The sequence below is a fragment of the Saccostrea cucullata genome, unplaced genomic scaffold, assembly GCF_032062105.1.
Source record: "Saccostrea cucullata isolate Sc308-1 unplaced genomic scaffold, CSIRO_AGI_Scuc_v1 ctg161, whole genome shotgun sequence".
Lineage (NCBI taxonomy): Eukaryota > Metazoa > Mollusca > Bivalvia > Ostreida > Ostreidae > Saccostrea > Saccostrea cuccullata.
Genome location: NW_026935527.1, coordinates 657,425 through 672,132, shown reverse-complemented (window position 1 = coordinate 672,132; position 14,708 = coordinate 657,425). Strand labels below are relative to the sequence as shown.

The 14,708-nt window shown below is 34.0% G+C and overlaps 2 protein-coding genes across 2 annotated transcripts in view; one reads left to right on the top strand and one right to left on the bottom strand.

Annotated features, from left to right (window-relative positions):
* The first annotated feature begins 1,384 nt into the window (after positions 1-1,384).
* Positions 1,385-14,708, top strand: part of LOC134243155 (cytoskeleton-associated protein 5-A-like) — a 29,386-nt gene continuing 16,062 nt past the window's right edge. The window contains exons 1-23 of the mRNA XM_062725390.1: positions 1,385-1,495; positions 1,894-1,975; positions 4,539-4,732; positions 4,854-4,980; positions 5,331-5,410; positions 5,565-5,736; positions 6,154-6,292; positions 6,392-6,480; positions 7,583-7,696; positions 8,057-8,161; positions 8,352-8,441; positions 8,659-8,823; positions 9,247-9,375; positions 9,492-9,629; positions 9,827-9,874; positions 9,981-10,082; positions 10,280-10,390; positions 10,521-10,613; positions 11,023-11,208; positions 11,354-11,445; positions 13,239-13,296; positions 14,002-14,127; positions 14,430-14,566. Coding sequence (XP_062581374.1) covers positions 1,919-1,975; positions 4,539-4,732; positions 4,854-4,980; positions 5,331-5,410; positions 5,565-5,736; positions 6,154-6,292; positions 6,392-6,480; positions 7,583-7,696; positions 8,057-8,161; positions 8,352-8,441; positions 8,659-8,823; positions 9,247-9,375; positions 9,492-9,629; positions 9,827-9,874; positions 9,981-10,082; positions 10,280-10,390; positions 10,521-10,613; positions 11,023-11,208; positions 11,354-11,445; positions 13,239-13,296; positions 14,002-14,127; positions 14,430-14,566 — 2,552 coding nt within the window. The 5' untranslated portion in view covers positions 1,385-1,495; positions 1,894-1,918. The remainder of the gene's footprint in view (positions 1,496-1,893; positions 1,976-4,538; positions 4,733-4,853; positions 4,981-5,330; positions 5,411-5,564; positions 5,737-6,153; positions 6,293-6,391; positions 6,481-7,582; positions 7,697-8,056; positions 8,162-8,351; positions 8,442-8,658; positions 8,824-9,246; positions 9,376-9,491; positions 9,630-9,826; positions 9,875-9,980; positions 10,083-10,279; positions 10,391-10,520; positions 10,614-11,022; positions 11,209-11,353; positions 11,446-13,238; positions 13,297-14,001; positions 14,128-14,429; positions 14,567-14,708) is intronic.
* Positions 7,850-14,708, bottom strand: part of LOC134243140 (putative uncharacterized protein DDB_G0293878) — a 476,688-nt gene continuing 469,829 nt past the window's right edge. Inside the window, exon 3 of the transcript XR_009986982.1 lies at positions 7,850-7,864. The gene's annotated coding sequence lies outside the window, so the exon portion shown is untranslated. The remainder of the gene's footprint in view (positions 7,865-14,708) is intronic.

The following is a 14,708-nucleotide window of genomic DNA, read 5'->3' as shown; positions in this document are numbered from 1 at the left end:
ATTTACACACAAAAATTAAGATTTAGTAGACGTTTAATTAATATACATTTAAATCAAAAGAAACATTTTATTTGTAAATTTATCGCAATTAGCATATTGAAAATGCAGCATCTGTCTTCTAAAACATTTGTATATTGAATGTCAAGGAGGCTGAGTACTCAAAAAATATTTCTGATGATTGTATATGTGTTATAGAATACTCTATACACTGGCAAAAGTGGCTTATATAAATTTCATATCAAAGTCGCACGAGTTTCATGTGGCATGAGAGAGAGACAAAAACAAGACGCATGAAATTTAATTTATGTAAAATCTTCATGGCATTTTTACATAACTTACATAATATGAATTTAACATGAAGAGCATATCAGATAAATATTTAAAATATGCAAATAAAAAATATAAATAAAATTCTAAAGAAAAATTATATGAATATTGTATAAACCAATTTACACACTATTCGCATGAAAAACTGTTTATATAATTTTTACATGATTTTCAAACAATTTTCAGATAATGAATAGCATTTTTCTCTGTATAACCCTCATTTAAACGCATTTCGTATTGTTTTTCTTAAATATCAAAATTTAAAAAAAAATCGACCATGTATGCAATTAACTGTTTTACATAAATTATTGCATATATTTGTATTTCCTCTTTGTATTTTCCGCTTGTTTTTGATACCTTTTTGAATAATTTCTTCAACGCTGCTTTCGGCTACTGTATTTTTTTTTTTTTTTTTTTTTTTTTTAATTTCTCATTGGTCCAGAGCTTAAAACACGGTATTAATTATTAGTCTACGTTCTGCTGAAAATGACCAAAAATCCTTTTATAGTTTTGATTGCACATGCGTAGATGTGATACCAAAGTAAGCAGTTGACAGTAAGCAGTCAGCAGTAGACAGTTGGCTGTCATACCCCGGTATATGGTATTCCATACGAGATATTTTTTTAAAAATTTATTTTATACAAATATATAGGACTTCTCTGTACATAAATTACACAATTTAAAACAATTTTTATCGCGTTTCAAAGATATAAAAATTTAAAACAAAATCGATTTATTTACCCACTCCACATTTAAATACAACGTTTAAGGTCAATTTATTCAACTTAATAAAAGTTCAAAATACACGAAAATTTTTATTTGAACGTAAACATGGTAAATAACATGAATAATTTGTATCCAATCTATTTAGCTCAGATAGACCAAATATTATCATTATTATTATAGCTCAGCTTCAATCAGTCTGTTTACAGTTAATGCATGACTTAAACTGTTCCACGAATCCGACACAGTCATTGCTTTCTGTGTAAAATAAAATGAGGAGTAGATAACTCTAAACGATGTGTCGTTCAAGCCCGCATGGGGGCGCTGCAGATATGTCATTTTCGTCCAATCCAATGGTGGAAAATGTAGTTTTCAAAACTCGAGCAGTGCATTATTAGTAGTATATAAAATTGACAAGACTTGATAAGATACTTATTAGTTGAAGGTAAGGTTTGATAAATTTTTGAATTATTCTATATTAAGTTGCTATTAAAGCTGCTACGTGCATTTGTCCATCCATTCATTTTATGTATGGATAGAGCGGCAAATAAAATTCAAAAACATGTCAGTGTCTGTCATGAATTATCATGTCTTACTGAGTCATGCATTGCTATATCATCAACTGCCATATAAAAACTACTAAAATTTATAATTATATAAAGGACAACATAACTGCATTGTGTTTATACTTTGTTTATCTTCAATGTGCACAATATTCGTCAGATAATGATATCAGCTCGAATTTTCTCGATGAACAATAATCGAATCAGTACATCCGTTAACTTCCTTGTAATAATTTGATATTTAAAGGTAACAACATATATAAATTCTGTTCTTTGACAGGTGTAATCTTCAATTACAATCCAAAATGGGGGATGACAGTGAATGGATGAAGTTACCTACAGATGAGAAAGTTCAGCACAAGGTATCTTTTACAGTTATTATACTGTCTGTTAAGCAGATTACATTTTTTTTAAAAACGGTGATAATTTATACTATTTTAAAATTTATATTTGATAAGATGATGTTGTGCAGGTCCAGTCCAAAGACTATTTCTATCTACATAGCTATTAATAGCTACGTAGGTATTTAAACCTACCCAAAGTAGCTATTTTTACCTACTTTTTGTGTTATCTGCATTTTGTGGCCAAAAGATTGAACGGCGCAACATGGTGAATACCATATTTTTGATACAGTCACACCAATGGTGAATAAGACAAAAATTTGGCCAAAAAATGATTACTGAATGAATCAGCAATGTTACATTAGTTTCTACGCAAAATTGATAAAATACGAAGTAATCATTTTTTGGCCAAATTTTTGTCATATCCATCATCAGTGTGACTGTATCAAGAAATTTTAGGCTCACCATGTTGTGCCGTTCTTGCATTTGGCCTCAAAATGCAAGTAAAGCAGAAAGTAGGTAAAAATAGCTACTTTGGATAGGTTTAAATACCTACGTAGCTATTAATAGCTACGTAGGTAGAAATAGTCTTTGGACTGGACCTGTTGTGATGACGAATTATAGATAGAATTTAAGCTGTATTTCATGTGAAATTAGAATTATCAAACAGGTTTAAATCATGATGTAGAGTTATTTTAGTCCTTTTCAACGGCTTTTGGGACATCTTAATGTCAATTTTGCCATTACAAAGAATCCTAGCTTTACATCATAGTGTTGCAGGGTCCGACACTCGTCAAAATTTGGTCTCGCCATTTGGGCAACCTAGGTACTGATCACAGGTTGCCCGAATGAATTTCAGGTCGTCCAAATAAAATATCAAATGAAACAAAACTTAATGTGCAAGTGTTTAAAATTTGATAAGATAAATAACAAGTGTTTTTGAATTAAAAAAAATGTAAACCAGACATTTTTGGAATGTCAAGATGTCTTCAAGTATTTTATCAAACAAAAATATAAGCAGAATCAGACATGTAGAATGCTAAAGTTTGTAGTTTAAAACATCCATTTTCACTTACCATGAAGGCCTAAATAAATGGGGTCAATTATCCCTGGACTGAATTAACCCCGTGTGATATTACAGTGGACACCCAACATGGTAGCTGCAATAATGTAGCCCTCTCCGATTTTTTTATCTGATATTTTCTGGAGAGGGCTACAATTCCATCGCATCTCCGTAATGGTGCAAATATATTTTTTTTATACGGGTGATTGGAGGCAAAATAAATTATTTTTACATTAAACTTACTTCTTATAAGACGGAATTTTTATTCACTGTCAACAACATAGCCTGTTAAACTCGAAAACCATGTTAAATAAATCTGTGTCTTTCCCAGCTGCAATATTCAGCAGCCATGATAGTTCACGCGTGACGTAGTGAGACTTTCGCTTGAAATTTGGAACAACCAAATAAAGCAAATGTCGATGTTTATAAACAATTGTGCTATAATATATTACAAAAACATCGATAAATAAAACCATTTCAAGTGTTATTTTTGCGCAAACAGCGATACGTATGCTTAAAATAAGGGAATTCCTGGATCCGCTCCTATAGAACCTAAATTCTCATTGGCTGTCCCAAAATAAATCCATCAAGGTCAGTAAACATGGCGGATAAATTCAAGTTAAGCTGTTGACACACACGAAAAATAACCGATATATGGGTCGTTGTGAATATTTTTGGATCGATTTATGTTTTGCATAATTACATATTTGGATTCCAGGTAAGAGATAATAATAAAATAGCCGTTTACTGATAATTTGAGCCGAAATCCGTGGGGGTGTTATCCACTGCCGCATCTGCGCCATTATAGATATCCTAAGGAGTTGTAGCCCTCTCCCAAAAAAAAAAAAAAAAAAAAAAAAAAAAAAAAAATCGGAGAGGGCTACATTATTGCAGCTACCAACATGGCTGTCTAGCAGCAGAAAACGATCGTCAGATGATCAGAAAGTTGTAGGAGAAATGCAAGATGTTACAATGATGATTATTACACTTTATATTTAAGGTGATTTATGACTAAGTTGACATATTTTATATTTCAAATAAAACTTTTTTTAAAGTCTTTTGGTAAAAATTGCATCAGCTGATAGATCGAACACTGAGATTTGGCAGGAAGAAAAATATACGCGGCTGCAATTTGAACATGTGAAATGGGTTGGTTTGGTTACAGGAAAATATGTTTTCAAGGCCCTATGAAGTTTATTTAAAATATTAAACATCATTAAAATTTTAAATATTCCCAACTCGTCCCAGGTCGTCATTTGGGCGAGCCAGACTGAAAATCAGGTCGTCCGAAATCATTTCTGGATGGAAATGACGAGGTGACGAGCGTGAATGTCGAACCCTGGTGTTGGCAATCTTTCATATTTCATAAAAACCTCTGAACACTTAAGATTACTTCAATACTTGCTGATTCATCTTGTGTACAATATAGTTAAGAATGTCAGTTCAAATCTTCTCAATAAAGAAACAGTTTTTTAATCTGCTCCACAGTAAACGTTAACGCTGTACTTGATTTATTTACAGGTGTGGAAAGCTCGTCTAGCAGGATATGAGGAAGCCTGTAAACTTTTTGGTTCTATCGGCAACGAAAAGTCCCCCGAGTTTAACAAATATGCTGGTATAATGAAGAAATTTGTAACAGATACCAATGCTGTTGCTCAGGAAAAAGCTCTGGATGCTGTCATAGCATTTGTGGAGAATGCTAATGTAGCAGGAAGGTTAGTATTATCTGCAGTTGAGGTACAGTGTTAAGATGAGTGAATTAGTACCAAATATCAAAGCTGATATTGGACAAAAATCATTTATTTTAATTATGATTATATAAATATCTATTTACAGGGTCTGCCAAGATATTATTCAGGGAGTGATCACTAAGTGTTTCAATGCCAGCAAGCAGAGAACAAAGGAAAAAGGAATAGAAATTGTCATGTTGTACATAGAAATGGAAAAACAAGACATAGTTCAGGTGAGTGTGACAAATGTAATCTGTGATTTAGAAATACAGTACAACATGACAGTGGATGTGTTGTGATAAAGCTATTCAAGGAAACTGATATTCAGTTTTTATATGTCGGTTTAAACATCTTTTATTTCTTCAATCAATTTACACTTTAAAGAAATATTGACTAGATTGACTTCATCATTTGAATATGAGACAGGAAATGCACTGTATCTTTGTCATTATAATGTACTAAGTGACCTTTTGAATAAAATCTTGCCATTGGAAAATAAAACTTACTGTTTCGTCCTTTAGATTTTCTGTGGAACATAGAAATGTAATGATGTATAATTTAGCTGTATTTTGTTGTTTAACAGGAATGCTTGATAGAAGGATTAGGCAACAAGCAGCCAAAAATTGTGGTTGTCACCATTCAGACACTGCGTATGGCTCTCAGGTAAGAATTTTACACAGATTATGTCTTTAAAAGTATAAAAAGTATTACCTTTTTTTATTGTATTAAAAAAAAACTATCAATCTCCAATTATCTTTTGACTTATTTAACAAATAATAGTAGATTAAATGTCTCACATAAACACTTCTTTCTGTAGGGATTTTGGAAATAAGATCATGCCTATCAAACCCCTCGTACCAAAGCTACCCAAACTGTTGGAAGACCGAGACAAGAATGTAAGGGAGGAAGCCAAACTTCTCATTATAGAAATGTACAGATGGATTAAACAAGCCATCAAACCACAAATGACCAACTTCAATCCAATACAGGTAAAATGGATTCTCTCCCTTTATACATGTCCTTGTTTGTAGCTCACCTGAGTTATCAAACAAGGGGGGAAAAAATATGTTTATGGGATCAAGTCACAAAGTCCCCTCAACATTACTTGCCCAGGAGCAGACAAAACTTTTTTTTCAAAACAACATTGAATGCAATCAGTGTGTAGAGCAGCTTTAATGCTTTTATGTCCAAGGATTAGATTGTTGAAATACTTAAAGAAGCTTTAAATAAAAAGCTATAATCATGATAATAAAGATGAGTGCTGAATTTACAGAGAGACTAAGACACAGAAAATTCAATTTAGTAATGTAATCCATGTAGCTGAACATTTTACAATTGTTGTGTAATCTTTAAATTGTTTGCAGAGATGAAATACATCTCAAAAATGTAATATGATTGTTCCACAGGTAGCTGAACTGGAAGCAGAGTTTGAGAAAATTGGAAATGAGAAGCCTCAACAGCAGAGATTTCTACGTTCACAACAAGATCTGAAGGCCAAGATGGAGGAACAAGCACTAGCTGGGGGAGGGGGTGATGAGGGAGAGGGTATGGAAGGTCAACAATCATGGGTTTCCTGCTTAGTCCAGTGTATAACATATTATTCTGCCTTGTATTAAATTAATTTTGAAAATTTTTGTTTTCCAGAGGAGGCAGAGGATGAAGTGGATGCCTATGAACTGCTTTCAGCTGTTGATATTCTTGCCTTGCTTCCTAAAGATTTTTATGATAAAATTGTAAGGTTTCATTTTTTTAATGTGAGCAAAAATATGGCAAAAGAGTTTATATTTGTGAACTTGTCTATTATTTATTTCTTATTCAGTCCCAAATTTTGTATACTTTTTGAGAAATTCTTATGAATTTTCACTCTTGTAAATTATGTATCAGGGTACTTACTTTATTGTTGTACAATTAATTACCCCTTTTGAGGTCATAAAATGTGTAATTTTCCTCAATTCTGTAAATTCCTTTGAAAATGACATAAAGTTGAAGCCCATATATAGTGATCTGATCCAAAATAACCAAGGCCGCGTAGCGGTCGAGGTCAGGACAGGTCATCCAGCTGGCCAGGTCGAGGGTCCTTATTTCACCATGTTGAACTCACAAGGGGTAATCAATTGTTTTATTATACCGATATATAGGCCTATTGAAAAGTATGAATCTCTATAACTGTTATCAATTCTTTCTTTGATCGGGATCGGGATTTGCTACACTCCGTGTAGTGAAGTTGTTTACATTGACATCTGCAAGTCATGTAAGTTTTTGCATCATGATTTACTGATTAAAACAGTATTTGGTTGATAGCGACATACATTGATATATCTAACGATTACTTTTCCTCTACACAGTCAAAATCTAACACAGAATTCAACTCTTTAAAGAGCCGCTTCTACATTACATTGAACTGAATTGTAATGATATTTTGAAATGAGTAAACTGTTTAATTTAACGATAAAATTTTACCGTATTCTGTATGGTAATGCAAAACAGACCATTCACAATTTTAAAAACGTTGTTTTTCTCGAATAATCATTATTTTATGCATTAACTTCACTCAAAAAGGAATTTTTGATTAAGAGGTCATTGTTTAGTGGTCATTAATAATAATGACCGGGTCATTATATCCCACATGCTATGATTCCTAGGTCATTATTGCTGTAAACAGTACCATTCTGAGTCATTGTTGTGTTTTAAAGTTTTCTTACCAGCCAATCAAATTCGAGTATTATCAATAAAGGTATTATAACAAATTTTATTATCCCAAAGGTCACAACTTGTGTTTTAGCATTGTCGAAGAATTATGAACTTTCAAAACTTATTATTATTACCTTTCTGTAGGAATCCAAGAAATGGCAGGAGAGAAAGGAAGCCTTGGAGGCCCTAGAGAAGTTGACCAGCAATCCCAAACTGGAGGGAGGGGACTACGGTCAGCTTGTAAGGGCCCTACTCAAGGTAAACTTTACTGTCAAAATCTGCTCCTCCTGGTTTAGAATTTTACTTTTTGATTTGTATTTAATAGTTTTATGTAAAGTATTTGTGGAATTATTGTTTCAAGTGTTTGAATCTATGCAATCGATGGATAGTTTACATGTATTAAAACATAAATATCTTTGCATAAGTCTATTTCATGTTAAGTATGAACACTGAAATACAGAATAATACTGGGTCTAAGAAACTTGGGTTAATGTTTTTTTAGCCTTATGAAGTGCAGACAAGTAGTGAATTAGTATTAATTTATACTGTATACAGCTACAAGAAAGACATGTATTTCAGGATACTAGTAATCATTCCAATATTGATATGTTTTTATAGGTGATCAGCAAAGATACCAATGTAATGCTGGTAGCACTAGGTGGGAAATGTTTAGCTGGAATTGCTAATGGACTACGTAAAAAGTTTACGCCTTATGGAGTCAATGTAAGTATATGTGTGGTATTTACAGATTCCTCAAATCTCTTAGAGGTATTAAATTAATACTCTGAACAAAAGTCAATTGAAGTAAAAGTTAAGCATGTTAAAGGAGTTGAAATACACATGGATGAAATGGTTTGTTTATTAAATTGTTCTAGCAATAAATATAATGACTTCCTGATATTTTTTCTTGCAGACTGTGCAGTGTGTCCTCGAGAAATTCAAGGAAAAGAAACAGATGGTTGTGGTAGCCCTTAGAGAGTGTATTGATGCTGCCTTTCCAAGTGTAATTTCTTTATCTCCTCATATATAAAATGTTTTGTTACAGTGTCTAAATATTTCATACTCTATCTTTACAAAATGGCCCAATGTAAAAAAGGAAGATATGGTTCTTAGACTTCTTATTTGCAGCATGCATTATGTGCAGTAGAATCAAAAGATGTGAACATGTGGGAGAATTTTAAATGAGTTATAATGCAAGATGAATGCTTTGACTTCTTTAGATAACATTGGATGCAGTACAAGAAGACATTGTAGCAGCCCTAGACAATAAGAATCCCTCCATCAAAGCAGAAACGGCCAGCTTCCTGGCAAGATGTTTTGCCAAGAGTACGATGAGCACACTGCCAAAGAAATTACTCAAACTATTCTGTACAAGTTTGATGAAGGTAATTCTAGTACTTTTGTTTCCCTGAAATTTCATTCAAATGCAATAAAATTATTGTATTTTGAAAAATTCCTTTAAAACAATGGAGATCATACATGCCTATATTTTGGGATACTTGATTCATACTTTTGTTGTCATACAGAGGCCTGTTCAACAGAGTGAACATTTGTGAGCGCGCGCCGATATTCTTTATACCAGCAGTTGAAATGTTCGCGAGCGCTCGCTCTGTTGAACAAGCCTCTGGTGTCAGTTCTAAAAGCCACAAGCTTTCTTTGCAAAGTGTCTAATTTACAAAAATTGCAATTTACTGTCAATACCTTTAAGACCTATACTAACAATTTTTTGGAACAAAATAATTTTTTTTTTAAATTGTTCAGAATAGAACAGTCAGAGCAGAGTGTAAGACAATGATGTTTCTTTTCAGACTGTATCGGATACTGCACCAGACGTCAGGGAGGCGTCATTCCAGGCGCTGGGAACAGCAATGAAGGTCGTGTCCGAGAAACACATGATGCCATTTCTTGTGGATGTGGATAACATTAAGATGCAGAAGGTTATTATTTTTTTTTCTTATAAGTAAATATATGTGTTCAAGAGTCAGTGTTCAGACATTGATTTTTCGTTGAGAATTTTTATAATTTTATCAATCATTTTTGCCCCTTTTTCCAGATTAAGGAATGTTGTGATTCTGCTGTGTTGTTAAATATGAAGGGAGAACCGAGGTCGGGGCAGGCGGCCAGCAAACCAGCTGACAACCAGCCCAAACCAGTTCAGCGACCGGCCACAGCCCCATCAGCAGCTGCAAAGGTAGCTAAATATAAAATGATAAAAACATTATTTGAGCTCTTTGAGCAATTTTAGATGTAACACTAAAGCCTATCTACAAGTAAATGTTGCTACTTCTTTTGAAAAATACTACTAATAGTGTAAAAATTGGAATGAAAAAGGTTAAATTCTGTAGGAGATTTTTTTTTAGAGATCTTAATTTTCTTTGATTTTTGCAGGGGACATCATCTCGTCCTTCCACAGCACACCCTAGTGGTAAAAGTAAGGTAAGAAAAGACATAATGACATGTATATATATTTAGCAATTGATTGTCACTAACTTTTGTGGTAGATGGGGTAATAAACATTGTGCATTGTAATTTTTTTTAATAGGCTTCTTCAGGGCCCCCAAAGAAAGCAGCAGCTAAAGGGAAGGGGACAAAGAAAGGCCCAGCTGGAGGAGATAAACAGGAAATCACGGAGGCTGTACTGTCTGTAAGTCATGTGGATGGGGTAGAAATAAATTTTTTATAAAACACTTGGAGGCAATACATCATATAGATTTACTCTTCTTGACCAGATATCAGTGACTTTTCGTACAAAAGAGAATACTTCTGTGCTAAATAAAGATACATGTATATTTTAACCTCTTAACAATTGACTTAAAAAATGTACTTATTGTTACTTTGTAGGATGAAGCTGTGGATGAGAAAGCTGAGGACTTATTTACTGCTGATGTTCTTAAACAGCTTGTCAGTGCCAACTGGAAGGAGAGACTGGAGGGAATTCAGAGAGTCACAGATGTAGGAGTCTGGTCCTAAAAATCTGCATTCTGCATAATATATGTTTCTTCCTTCAATCATTCCCTTATTTCTTTTTTGTGTGATCACTTGATATGTACACATGTTTATATTAAATGATCAATGTTTATAGATTGTGAAGGAAAAGAGTAAAGAAGAGTTAAAGACACAGGTGGTGGTGAGGACAGTCGCTAAAAAGCCTGGTCTTAAGGATAATAACTTTCAGGTAATGATGTTGTAAAAGACCTAAAGAAAACATTTTGCTATTTTTCAAATTTCTGTTCAGTAGTTTGATCTATAGTTTGGTACATTGGGAAATCTTAAAAGTCTTTTCATTGGAAAGGAAAAGTTCAAAAGATATTAATTTTACTTAGAAAAAACCAATATAATATTGAGTTAGACTGATATTTTCTGATCAGTTGCAAAAGGAGAAACGATGAAAATTCTTTTTGGAGTTTTGGAGTAGATGACCTTTTTCTGTGTATAATTTCAAGTTTGTTTTAGCAGAAAGGGCTTTTCCCTTGTAAATGTATCTTGCTTTTTTCAGTGAAAATGTTATTTTGCAGGGGGAAAAATATGCACTACCAGTGTACTTTTGATGAAATTAAATAAAGAATCTGAATACTGTTCTGCAGGTGCTTAAATGTAAGATGGACTTGCTGGCACATCTAGGAAAGAACACAGTGTTTACCAAAGTGTCGGCTGGGTACGTTCTCAGTGACCTTGTGGACAAGATTGCGGACGTGAAGAATGGATCAGCTGTTCAGGAGGCCCTCAGTTGTATATCAGAGGCCTGTACTCTGGAGTTTGTAGGCAAAGAGGTAGGTCACAGTGTAGAGGAGATACAGGTGCTTGGTTTGTTCATAAACTGTATGTAGTGTTTCTTAGTTTTATACAGGATACAGTCTCCGATTATCTACTGATATGAAATGTGTGTAGATTTATCCATTGTTATGTCTTGTGTAGGTCATCACGATGGCATTTGAGCAGAAGAATCCAAAGGTCCAGTCAGAATCCCTCAACTGGCTGTCCACTGCCATTAAGGAGTTCGGCCTAAAGTAAGCTGTTTGTACTAGATAGAAAAAAATTTACACTGGTTTTGAAATTTACTCTCTGAATGAGAAGTTAGATCGTTTTTTATACCCCTATATATAGGAATCACCTTGTCCGTCTGTCTGTCTGTCCGACTGTCTGTGCAATCGTGTCCGGTCCATATCTTTGCTTACAGATTTTACATTAGTTTCTACTACTCCACACTAAGATTGCTCATGACCTAAGGGTGTGTCATGACCTTGACCCAAGGTCATTTGGGGAAGTTCAAGGTCACTGGAAGAAAAATTTCATAATTCCTGTCCGGTCCATATCTTTCTTATTGATAAACTTGGTAGGTTTTCTTTTCTTTTACAATTCTCATTTCACACAAAGATTGCCCATGACCCATAGGGTGTGTCATGACCTTGACCCAAGGTCATTTGGGAAAGTTCAAGGTCACTGGAAGAAAATTTTCAAAAATCATGTTTGATACATATCTTTTATGGATAAACTTGGTAGGTTGTCATTTCACACATAGATTGCCCATGACCCAAGGATGTGTCATGACCTTGACCCAAGGTCATTTTGGAAAGTTCAAGGTCACTGGAAGAAAATTTTCATAATTCCTGTCCGGTCCATATCTTTCTTATGGATAAATAGGTTTTTATTTCACACAAAGATTGCCCATGACCCAAGGGTGTGTCATGACCCAAGGTCATTTGGGGAAGTTCAAGGTCACTGGAAGAAAAATATCATAATTCGTGTCCGGTCCATATCTTTCTTATGGATAAACTTGGTAGATTCTCATTTCACACAAAGATTGCCCATGACCCAAGGGTGTGTCGTGACCTTGACCCAAGGTCATTTGGGAAAGTTCAAGGTCACTGGAAGAAAATTTTCAAAAATCATGTTTGATACATATCTTTTATGGATAAACTTGGTAGGTTGTCATTTCACACAAAGATTGCCCATGACCCAAGGATGTGTCATGACCTTGACCCAAGGTCATTTTGGAAAGTTCAAGGTCACTGGAAGAAAATTTTCATAATTCCTGTCCGGTCCATATCTTTCTTATGGATAAACTTGGTAGGTTTTTGTTTCACACAAAGATTGCCCATGACCCAAGGGTGTGTCATGACCTTGACCCAAGGTCATTTGGGGAAGTTCAAGGTCACTGGAAGAAAAATATCATAATTCATGTCCAGTATATCTTTCTTATGGATAAACTTGGTAGATTCTCATTTCACACAAAGATTGCCCATGACCCAAGGGTGTGTCATGACCTTGACCCAAGGTCATTTGGGGAAGTTCAAGGTCACTGGAAGAAAAATTTCATAATTCAAGTCAGGTCAATGTCTTTCTTATGGATAAACTTGGTAGGTTCTCATTTCACTGAAAGATTGCCCATGACCCAAGGGTGTGTCATGACCTTGACCCAAGGTTATTTGGGGAAGTTCAAGGTCACTGAAATAAAAATTTCATAATTCGTGTTTGATACATATCTTTATTATGGAAAAACTTACTTCTGAAAAACCCAGCGGGGGGTATTTTGTCCCGTTTGTACAGTTCTAGTTTTTTTTTTTCATTTATAGTTGTTTGTAGCAACTAATTTATTTGGTGATATGGATGACTGCCTAGAGGTTTTCATCATATTATCACCAGTGCATAAAGTATTAAAGTGATTCAATAAGCCAAATAATATTGTTCAAAACAATGCCCTGGATCAATGATATGCCACTGTATAAACAGAATGATTGTCATTTGTTAATGATACAAATGTGTGTTGATCTATCTGTATCTTTTTGTTTTCCATTTTCAGAGTGAATGTAAAGTTGTTGATTGAAAACATCAAAAAATCCTTTGCTCATACAAATCCAGTAAGTTTTGCACAGTTTACATACTATGTAAATTAAACCTATCATAAAGTGTATATTGTGAGGAATGGTTGAATCATCTGAATTGTATTGAATTATCTCTGAAATAAGTAAGAATTCTACAGTGATTGGGAAGGGCTTGCGCCACGCGCCATAGTCGCATTGAAGTGAAAGATGGCGCATTAAATCAATCAATCATGGTGCCAAGGTGCGCATTCAATTTTTAGCGATGTTATTTGGAAATATTTTGTGTACTACTTTCTTCTTGTTTTGCTTTCGTTTTGAATGCAGTCAATTTAAAACAACAAATCTCATTGGTTGAAACCTGTCAAAAAGTACTTCCGGTTAAACGAAGCACTGACATGAGGTATAATGCTTCATTCATTTGTATGGTAGGGCTGTTCCCTTTCCAAAACTGTCGTAAATTTTAACAAAAAAAACCAGTCAGTTATATTCCAAGCAAGTTCCTTTAAATTTGCTGCATTTCATGCGTTAAAAATCGGATTCGGTTAATTAAAAACGTGTTTTCTCTCGTACTTTATATTGTTTGTCATTTTGTTATTTCTTAAAATGGCCCTTCTGATAATATTGATGACCCATTTATTTTCGAAATGGCCCATCAAAAATATTGACAGTTGCGCCATAGTCCCATTGACCATTTTGGCCTTCCCAGTCACTGAATTCTATACCCATTCTATATTTCTCCAGGTAGTGAGATCAGCAGGGATTGGGCTGTGTGGTGTTATCTATATGTACATGGGACAGAACTTCAGGATCATGTATGACAATGAGAAACCAGCTCTACTTAAAGAATTAGATGCTGAAATAGAAAAGGTTAGAAATGTTAATAACTTTTTATGTGAGAACTTTATTTTAACATTATTACTCAAGATGGTTTTTGTGCAAAGTTCATTCCTGCATATATTTTATGAAAACATATACGTAGCTAAAATTAAAAAAAAATGTGATTTTTTTTATTGCTTATAACATGTATAGATCTTGTGAAAATAAGTTTTCTTTAAAGTTTGAAGATCTACAGTACTAACATGATTAAAGTTATTTTATAAGAGATACAGTGTAGAAAAAAAATGTTAAAGAAAGAGATTGGATTACATTGTGTGTATCGTGTTATGAAGGTGAAAGGAGAGAAACCCCCTGCCCCAGTTCGAGGTCTTGCTGCTGGGGGAGATGCTGATGAAGAGGATGATGATGCAGACCAAGATGACAAAGATGATGATAAGATTGATGACTCATTGCCTAGGACTGATATCAGGTACAGAGGACTTTATTTCAGAAATAAGTAAACCAAGGAGTGCATATACATGTAAGGGTTGAAAAATCTTCACCATTCTAGGTAAGAATAATGTTTTCATCTGAAATAATTTACATCAATTTATATTTCATGTTTTAAACCA